We start from the raw sequence: 10,267 nt of genomic DNA on the forward strand, positions 1-10,267 counted from the left end.
AGAGATGCTATTAGCTACACATATGCAAAAATCAAGTCTGGATGACTGGCACATGCTGTTTTCTTGATCATACATCATCATCTACTGATTCACAAAAAATGTTTTTTTCAGCAGCAAGCAATTCCTGCAACATATCTCAGAGTTCAGTTCAAACATACACGATTTTAAAGTCTGGAAAACATCAAAAGAACACACGCCAAGTAAAAAAACAGATGCAAGGCAAAACAGACTGCCTAAAGGAAATTTGGCTCAAACGGGCCAGTTTTCTTAGTGTCGCAAGCATTGCGCCGATGCCCAACGACACCACAGTTAGTGCATTTCGGCGATTTCCTTGGAGCCTTAGGCAAATTGCCTCGCTGGGGGCAAGTTGTACACTTGTGCCCTTGCTCCCTGCAAATAGTGCAAAAACGCGACCGCTTAAGTTGCTGCTCATACGGAGCCTTGTCCCTGCTGGTTGTCGGCCTCCCCCTCTGCCTCTTCTTCTCATTCAGGCCAACAGCTGAGCAACTGGATTCACCATCTCCTGTATGTTTTTGCACCACAGCATCGCCATCCATTGGCGCACGGCCATTCTGCGCTGCATCCTGCTTCTGTTTCTCTCTCTCTCTGCAAGCCCCGCATCCTGCTTCTCTTTCTCTCTCTCTCTGCAAGCCCCATTCCATCTTTATCAACGCTTATTGGGAGCAGAGTCGCATGTACTTCTTTCATCATAGACATGAAAACATCGTAGCATTTAACATTGCTGTCTCCAAGCACAACACATTCAAGCGCTTTCATGTACATTGTGTGGTGTCTTAATGTGTCACTAGCTTGGGGCCCTCTGTCTCTCTGATACCTAACCAAGTGGTCAGGAAGAATGTCACGCGCCTCTCTCGTCCATCGTTTAAGTATATGCTTCTGTGGTATTTTCTGCAGCCGGAAGTGCACCATCACCTGTAACATGCAGAGAGAAATGATGTCTGTAAGATTTAAATCTTGGCTAGGAAACAAGGCAAGAGAAACGTTGAACACCGAGACACACCTGGAGTGCATGGCAACACACTAGCCCAGCATGTTCAAAATAACCGCACTCACAACTAAAAAAACTCTCGTCTTCATCCACTTCTATCTTGAATTCAACTTTGCTCCACTTCTCCCTTTTGTCCGCTTCTACATGGGTCGACTTATATATCCTCCTAGGCACCACCTCATCCAACACATGTGCACCACACTTATACAATTCTTCACCAAACTTTTCAAACATAGCCCTTGTGTAAACTTTGCTAGCATGCCTCTCAATTGGAAGATTGACCCTGAGGCACACACCTCTCTGCGATCCAAACCACAAGCCGAGGTGATTATCATGGCAAAGAATCAACCTAAGAACCATATTGCTATGAAAAAAATCAACACACTCACCAGGGATGTCCTCTTCTCCTGGAAACTCTCCTCCGCCTCTCTATCAAACTACAGTTTCTGGAACTGCTTCAGAAACAGATGCATTGGGCACCCTGGCGGCACGTAACCTTTAAATAGATGGTTGGCGCTCTCGCTCCGCTGAGTGCTTGTCATCCTGGCACAGAACACACCTCTGAAGTACGGCTTCGCCCACTTATGCCTGACCTCATATATCTGGGTCAAGAAAGGATGTTTACTCAAAGAATATTTCGCCAGCATCTGGCTCCAGCCATCCTCAAACTCCTCTTCCGTGATCATGTGATGGACAAGCTTGTGAAATTCCAGCTTGAATTCGCTGTTCTTGCTCCAAAGAACACCCATGGACTCCTTAGCTTTTTTCAAAACATGCCATTTGCACCAACGGTGCACGGTATTTGGCAGTTCTGCTTCGATCGCCAGTTCCATGGAGCGTGCCTGATCTGCATTTGTGAACCAACAAAAAAACCACAGGTCAAACGGCCAGACAAGGAGAACTGTCCACGTAAATCACGGCATTCTCAATGCTAATGTGTAAAAACAAAACTCATTTCCAGGCACACCAACCTGTAAGTATCGTCTGCGGGTGTTTCCCACCCACCATACGGACAAACTCCTTGAAGATCCATTTGAATGTTTCCTCTTTCTCGTCCCTCATCATCGCTCCACCGAAAATTATGCTCTGGAAGTGGTTGTTGACTCCAACAAAGAGACCAAACGGCATATCATACAAGTTTGTCCTGTATGTTGTGTCAAATGTTATTGCATCTCCGAAACACCTGTACTGATCGCACCCCCTGCTGGTCACCCACATAAGTGTCTTTATGCGACTCTCCTCGTCAACCTGCACGGTGTAGTTGAAATCTGGATCGTTAGCTTTCATCTCCCCAAGCAGGTCCATTGTCTTGACAGCATCGAAATCTGACTGCTCCTTGTTGAGCTTCTTGCATAATGTCTTCAACGACCTTTTTGTAAAAGGGACATTCTCCGCGACACCAAAGAAGCTACCAACAATGCTGAAAACCTTCCCAAGGCCAACATTATTATCCCTGAGCTGTTTCACAAGATCTTTGGTGTATCTATCTATATGCCTATGTGACTTCCAATGCGTTTTCTGTCCACACGTAATTGATAGCGGATGGTTGTGCCCTGATTTGTGCTCCGATATGTACCAACCGCCATCTCTTGATCGGAGCAGCCGTATCATTGCGCTGCAACCACACTGCGAAGAACGGCTGTTCTCCTTCAATGGGGACCCCTGTAAAGGAAAAGAAAAATATTGTCAACATCAACGGAACGAATGATCCTTGGATGCATATTAACGATTGGCTTTATTTCCATAGACGTACCGCACATGCGCAGACAATCTCTTGCATACATCTTATTCTTTGCACGTTCAGCCTGCTTTTTGCCAGCCATATCCCAAATCCTGTTTCCCATGAATATAGGTTGTAGAACTCATACGCCTCATCCAGTGAGTCAAACTCCATGCCAATTTTTGGATTGATGACATGCCCTTCACATTTTTCGGCAAAAGCTCGGACAGACAGCTCAAGTGCAGTTTTCCTGTCCGGGTTCATGTGCCTCTCATCAGGTACCTTCCCAAGCCTCACCCTGACCCCCGATAAAATGGATAAGAGTCAGCATACGTACTAACACTAGACACTAAAAAAATAAACAATCGACAGCCGCCCATCCATGCATATAGCCCAAGGTGCGCAACAGAACTTACATACGAAATACAGCAACGTCTGCTGCAATTGCATTTTTACTGTCACAACCATAAACCAGCTCTACATACGCAATCCAAGCTACACAACCATAACCAGCACTGCTGGATCATATCTGTTCCTATGTGATCCATCCACAAGCCAGGATAGTCCGATTGCATCATATCTGTTCTAGCAGGTGTTTACATTATACATTCATCATTTTTTCTAATGTTTTTAAGCAGGACGCCATAGAATCAGAAGTGGAAAAAAGGGATGTTTTCCCCACATACGCATAGCTACATGGCCCCTTTTTTCCTAACGATCGGACGCCATGTCTGAACTCACCAAGCACACACCTGACTTCTGTCTCCCCAAACTGCATTCTATATGAGACCGGAATCAAAGAATCCATGCTAGCGTCCAGCACGCACTATTCTACCATTTCTTCAACCTCCTAAATCCACAAAATAGCCATTACCTAGAATCCAATCATGGCTGTTCAGGTCCATATGGCCATCGTAGAATTAAATCAGCACATATTTTTTGTGCGCATCCTAGGTCCGTCTCAGTAATCCCTATGATCCAACAAACGAACAAGATATACAATAAACGAACCAGATATTACCTCAGCCTCCTAAATCCACAAAACAGCCACTTCCTATAATCCAATCATGGCTGTTCAGGTCCACGGGACCATCGTAGAATCAAAACATCATATACAGTGCGTGCGCATTCTAGGTTCGTCTCAATAATCCCTATTATCTAACTAACGAACAAGATACATATTCAATCTGAAACCATTGCACCCTGCCTCACGCTAAGTCTGAGATGAAGCAAACAACACAAATCAGATAATTAACTACTCAATAACAAACTTCCAAGAAATCAATCGCAGGTAAAATGGAGCATAACTGGGGGGCAAACAAAAAACGCACCTCCTCGTCCAGCCGCTTGTAGCTTCAGAGCACACATCAAATCTGTGCCCATCTTTGATCAGCCCTTCTTCTCCGTTCTTCTCGAGCTCTATGCCTGGAGCACTCATGGAATCCTGGGATTCCACTGGGAAAACTTCAAACTCCAATCCGGCGATGTCGGCTCCACAGTTGCTGCAGCCAAACCTAGGGCCGTCAGCGAATGGGTTTGCAAAATAGGAGAAATCCTACCCCGGGGGCGGCGCTGCCGAGGGGAGGTAGAACTTGAAGGAACAATAACCTACCCGTTGAGCTCCAGGCCATTCGTCGACATCTCGCCGGTGGGGAATCGCCGCCGCAGCGCGCCCGTGTGAAAGAACAGAGCAGCAGTGGACACGAGATTTCTGTGGAAGAGAGGGTAATGACGGGGAAACAGAGATGCGTGGATCTACCTGCTCCACTCGTCCGACCGGGCCCATATACATGTGCTGTTTCGAAAGCTCGGTCAAGTACCAAACTCTCGGTCCAGGCCGAATAGTCAACCCACGGGCCGGGGGACACGAACGGGTGATGGGCCGAACAACATACGCCTATGCGAGGCTACATGTATCACGGACCGTATTTCCCAGTCTAGGCCTGCCACACACCTGCTGTGAAATGACTGATCCACAATCCTAAAGCCCAAACGAACAAACCAGATTCTGGCCTGCCTGTAGCCCGGCCACCAAAAGCCCTCACTCCTGAGAAGCCTGACTATCTATAAGATCCTGCCAAGGGCACAAGATCGTACCTGAGGTAACAAGCTAAACGTCAAACTCCACGCGGAACTACTAGCGAGACTGAAGTCTCTCTGCAAAAACATAAATTAAGCAAACGTGAGTACAAATGTACCCAGCAATACTTACATCAGAACTATCTACACATGCATCATTATCAACAAAGGGGGTGGTAGAGTTTAACTACAGCAAGCCAGCTTTGACTCGGTGGCTATCCTGAACTACGACTGCAAGTAACTCTTTTGAGGTGGCGCACACGAGTCCACATATTCACCATATCAATACACCACTATGGATCCGCTCCCGTCTCCCTACGAGAAAGCCATCCATAGCACTCACGCTTATCTTGCGCATTTTAGAGTATCCACTTTCACTTGTCTATGAACTATATAGGCAACCCACAGGTCCTTTACCGCGGACGCTGCTATTCGAATAGATGATGTTAACCCTGCAGGGGTGTACTTCTTCACACACGCTCTCGCCACTTACCGTCATGTACACGTCATGTATCTCGGCAACCTTCAAGCGGAAGCCTGGCGAGGGTGTCGGCCACGACCTGACAACCCAGCCCCTCCTGGACGGGTCATACCTAATAGTTATATGCCCAATAGTAATTGTTGGGAAACGTGTGTGATGGAGTGTTGCATGGCAGACGGGTTATGCAGAAAACTCGTGTGCGATGGGGCACAAATCACACACAGTTCATATATTGGCCCGTGTGCCTTACATATTGTTTCCCAAACGGTTCATTACGACAGACCATATGATTTCACTGCGTCATTAAAAATGTTTAATCACTGATACCACACGTGCAAAAGAATTTAGTGTGTGATGCATCGCACACGATTACATTTTGGAAGGCCACTGGATCATTGCTCCATATCCCTGACGGTTTCTGGGTCGTGTGGGAAGGACACCCTATCGCCCACACTCACTTGGCGACGGTCCCAAATGCCATCGTGAAAAGGGGTTAAAAACTGTTTGTATAGCACCAACGCGTACCAGTGCAAATCCAGTTGTCAAATCTCTTTTCGAATGAGAGAGAGCCCCAATTGCAGCAAATAGGACCCCTATTCCATTTCTTCCTAGTTTAGAAGACGAAGCTTATATTGTTGTCAGGAACTTTGTGCACATCTTTCCTTCATGGAAAGATTATACCGCAGACATAGAACAATTTCCAGTCTTCTTCCGCAACTTACGCGTAAGTAAAGTTCCTGACAGAAGACACAAGATTTCATTCTTTTAAATATGCGAGGACCAAACTGGATTGTCAAGACGAGCAAGGGTTGGTTGCACTTTTCAAGCACTCATTAATGAAGTATCGTTCCTACCTGAGGCAAGCGCACTTCGATGGCAAGCCTCTAAACGAAATATCTATAAGTCTCCGGTGCTACATTTATCAGACAGTGACTAGAATAATCTTGTTACACATTGGTCTCGTCTACAGCGTAAGGTACTGTCTATGATATCACATCACAAGTTGAACTACATTTCTACATGTGCCTTAACGTCTCACTTGTATGAAAACTGTTTGCAGAAGAACATTCATTCTCAAGGGAACACCGAATCTCGCAACTATACTGCACACTGCATTGCTCTTGTGAGTACCTCTTGCCCTGTATGACCATACTAACTTTCATAGTTGGTTGATGATGTAGCATCACTGCACATGTTATCCTCGTTATCGTCCATTTGGTGGACATTATAAGATTTGTATGGACTCTTACATAAATTTAGAATCAACCCAATGCTTTTGAAGAGGTTTAGCTCTGCAGTCCTCTTGTAAGGACTGAACATCGTCTATCACTTTACTTACATTAATAGCTACTCCCTCTGTCCCATAATATAAGAATGTTTTGTACAGTACACCAGTGTTCAAAACACTCTTATATTATGGGAAGAGGGATTTGTTCATTGTTTAGCATTCTGCATCTTATCTCCCTCGCCCACCATTTACTAAAAAATATTAGATCTATATTTAATCTTACCAAAAAGTTGAATACACAGACAATGCCAGTGCAGAAGTGTAGCCCATTGCTCTTATCAGTACATTTTGTCCTGTAACGCTTGTACTTCTAGGGATTGGTAGTTGATTATGTAGCATCAATCTGCATCTTATCTTCATTATCCTCTATCCCTTCCAGTATTATCATATCTATAATTACTCTCTACAAAATGTAGAGTATAGGCAATGCTTATGAAGAAGATTCTATGTTGAAATTCTTGAGTTATCCTTCCCTTGACAAGGAGAAGGGCATTATAAAGCCGGTGTTAACTGTTAATGTAACTCAGTCCTTCTAAAGCCTTTATCCTCAACTGCTATTTAATTTTCTCATACTCCCTATCGTTAACTGCTGTTTAGCTTGGTGTTTCTATCAAAATGCATGTTCGCAACAATCGTAAGTTCCAAGTTTTACTTGTAAAACCAAATTCCTTATTCATACCATGCACATTACTCAATACTCCCTATATGTATGCTTGTTTTGTGGATCTATAATCCAGTGTGTGGTGAAGCAGCCAACGTTTGCACCTTGTCATCTCCAGTTTTATCTTACTGATGTGGATGATGATATGAACAACATGCCATGCACATTAAACAAAATAGATACAATGATTGTCTTTGCCCTTCATCTATGCTTGTTATGTTGACATGGTAATCCAGTAGTGTGGTGAAGCTCCCCGCATTATGAACAGTGCCAAATTATGCTATTGATATTTTGAACTTACTCTTTATTTTCTAATTTGAAATTGGATGGAATTGACAGCACAGTTATCATCTTTGTTTATACATGTGCAAAACATGTCATCTCTTTGCTTTTTTCAGGGTGATATGCCTGATGGCATGCACAAGTCTGCTGAAGGCTGTGAGACAAACCCAACATATATTGCAGCAAAGAAGGCAAAACATCTCGAAGATAGCGAGACAACCCCAAAGTCTTGTCTTGATGCAGTGTTCAAGTTACTCGAGACTAGCAGTCAGACAAGCTCACAGAATTCGTTGTCTGAATCAGTTCAATTTCTTCAGTCCCAAGTTCTAGCAGAAAGGCATTCTGCAACTCAACTTTGACTTGAAGTCCTATCTCTAAGAAAGATTGCGGAGAACACCAATGAGAACCTCATTGCTAAACGGCTACACCTGGAAGCTATGACTGACACGCTAGGTCGGTCTCACAGCCTTGCTTAGCAGCGTGCGCAGCAGTTTCCGTGCAAGGCTAACCTTTCTTGAACTATCTTGGAAGTGGTCTTGGTTCAGTATTCTTTTTTTACGCTGCAATGGTGCCCAGTTTCTGTAATCTGCTTCTTCATTGCGCTTTATGATCACTAGTGGCGAACTTTGATGCCTAGTGGATGTAATATACCATAAATCCTTTATTGTATAGTGTAGGTTTATTCCAAGTTACTATGCCGTAATTTCTTTATTGTATAGAGTAGGTTTGTTCTTAATTCCTACTAGTTACTGCCATCATTCGCTATCTGAAAAAAAATCTGATGTAGTCGACCGGGCCGAAACATTCGCCTCTAATGGGACTGCTTTTTAGCGGGCCACAATTGGGCTGGGCTGCAACTTTCTTGGGCCTGAAAGGCTATTGGGGCCTTCACACTTTGCGTCAGGCCCACAACTTACACATGCCTATATTCGGCCCAAAGTTTAGTTGGGCCTTTAGTGCACCCAGTGCTTAGTTGGGCCCATGTACTTTGGGCCATTAACAGGCTGAATATTCTGCTGACCTTTTATGACCCAAAAGAAACCATGGGCCTTTAGCGGGCCGAAATGCATGTTGGGCCTCAATTTTCACTAGTCGTCGACGGGCCTTCAGCGGGCTGAAATGTAGACTGGGCCTTTTTTGTCCCAGTCATATGACGGGCCATTACCAGCCCGAAACATATCTCGGGCCTTAGTTGGACAACTGATATCATGGGACTTTAAGAGGTCGAAAGCTTAGTACAAGCATCAACGGGCCGAATTATACGATAGGCCTTTAATAGGCCCAAAGTCACGTTGGGCTGAACTGTTGCCACCTTTATCACGGGTCGTTAGAGGGCTGGATGTCGCGTCGCACCATATATGGCCCATGGGCAGCACAGGCCATTCCCAAGCTGAAAGACACACCGGGCTGAAATGGGCCCATGTCTACATCGGGCCTCTAACAGGCCGAAATGTCACTGGGCTGTAATTGGGCCCAAATATTCGGCGAACAATTAACGGGCCAGATCTGGCTTCGGGCCATAAATGGTCCATGTTTAAACAGGCCGTTATTGGGCTGGCCCACTAGTACTTGAGTAAATACTACGGGCCTTTGACTGGGTCGGCCTTTTTAACCTATATGTGCCTCTGTTGGGCCCTGCCACGTGTCGACAAATCATAGGCTCCTTCGGTCCAATGAGTGGATGACATCTGTCCCAACGGTGAGCCGACATGTGGTTCCTCTGGCCATTGAGAATTTTACACGTGGAAAATCCCCATTGGTCCGGGCTATTAACGGGTTATCGGATCCAAACTGGAACACGATAGCTTAACGGCGCCCCGTTATGATGGATGCCACGTGTCGGTCACCCTTGACGAAAGCACTACTGTGACGGGCGATTTATCGTCATGGAAGTGGACACTTCCGTGATGATAATTTTGGTAATGTCATGGAACACTTTTACGACAGCACAGGTATGACTATCTTGATTCTGTCATAAAATCGTCATGGATGTACATGCATGACAGAAAACGTGATCTACTGTGACAAACACGTATCATCATGGAAGTGTATTTTTTTGTAGTGAAGCTTTGGTTTGTTCCATTTAATGTAGCATGGAAAACAGGACCCTGGCAGTGCAGATAGCATATGAGAAGTGTGAAGGAGAACGACGCCGTAGGATGTTGAGGGAGCTTAAAATGGATTAAGAGTTGTGAAGAGGCAAACACGGGTATGAGTTATTTCATCAAGTATGTGTTTTGTGAGTTCCCTGAAGAGCTCGAGAGAGAAAAATGGAAGATAGTTAATGAGTTGCAGGAGAAGGAAGAGTGTAGATGGACTTTGGCAATGGAGATAGGGTTCTCCGTAAGCATTCATGAATTTAAGGAGGTGGACATGGCAAAGCCCGGGCAGATCATTGGATGGGCAATCAAACAAGGAGTGTCGGAGAATCCAACCCGACATGCTTGATGGGCCTGGTTCCACGAGGAAAAAGGGTTCGATGATCCATTGGGCGGGTTCTGTCGAGTATGAACCGAAGCCTAATCCAAAGCGTGCGGCACAAATTGAACGTATTAAGGCGGTTAGGGCCTACTTTCCGGCTTATTAGGGGCTCCTTTCTGGGTACTTAGGATGCTACTGGACATGATGTTGGTCATTTGAACTTGTGGAAATGATGTGTGCCATTTTAACTATCGGACATGATATATGTCATTTGAACTAAGTACCGGGTGTTGCTTCTTATTTCAATTATCGGACGTAATATGTGT

At 45.0% G+C, this 10,267-nt stretch overlaps 1 protein-coding gene across 1 annotated transcript; it reads right to left on the reverse strand.

The window, feature by feature from the left end:
- Positions 1 to 58: 58 nt before the first annotated feature.
- LOC119322989 (protein FAR1-RELATED SEQUENCE 5-like) lies at positions 59 to 4,464 on the reverse strand. The gene is made up of 7 exons (XM_037596540.1): positions 4,342 to 4,464; positions 4,061 to 4,231; positions 2,763 to 3,027; positions 1,981 to 2,671; positions 1,399 to 1,856; positions 1,022 to 1,309; positions 59 to 933 (listed from the first exon to the last, which is right to left on the reverse strand). Exons 1-5 carry the CDS (start codon positions 4,368 to 4,370, stop codon positions 1,447 to 1,449), a joined length of 1,566 nt encoding a protein of 521 aa, XP_037452437.1. The 5' UTR covers positions 4,371 to 4,464; the 3' UTR covers positions 59 to 933; positions 1,022 to 1,309; positions 1,399 to 1,446.
- Positions 4,465 to 10,267: the final 5,803 nt, after the last annotated feature.

This window comes from Triticum dicoccoides, chromosome 6B (assembly GCF_002162155.2).
Source record: "Triticum dicoccoides isolate Atlit2015 ecotype Zavitan chromosome 6B, WEW_v2.0, whole genome shotgun sequence".
In the NCBI taxonomy this organism is placed as follows: domain Eukaryota; kingdom Viridiplantae; phylum Streptophyta; class Magnoliopsida; order Poales; family Poaceae; genus Triticum; species Triticum dicoccoides.

Bases quoted from the DNA above. Each gene is read 5' to 3' on its own strand.
- LOC119322989 (XM_037596540.1), bottom strand. From the start codon at position 4,370: ATGTCGACGAATGGCCTGGAGCTCAACGG. The intron at 4,232-4,341 runs GTAGGTTATTGT...GTTTGGCTGCAG, and splicing joins AATGGCCTGGAGCTCAACGG to CAACTGTGGAGCCGACATCG. The intron at 1,857-1,980 runs GTTGGTGTGCCT...TCACAAATGCAG, and splicing joins CCCGCAGACGATACTTACAG to ATCAGGCACGCTCCATGGAA.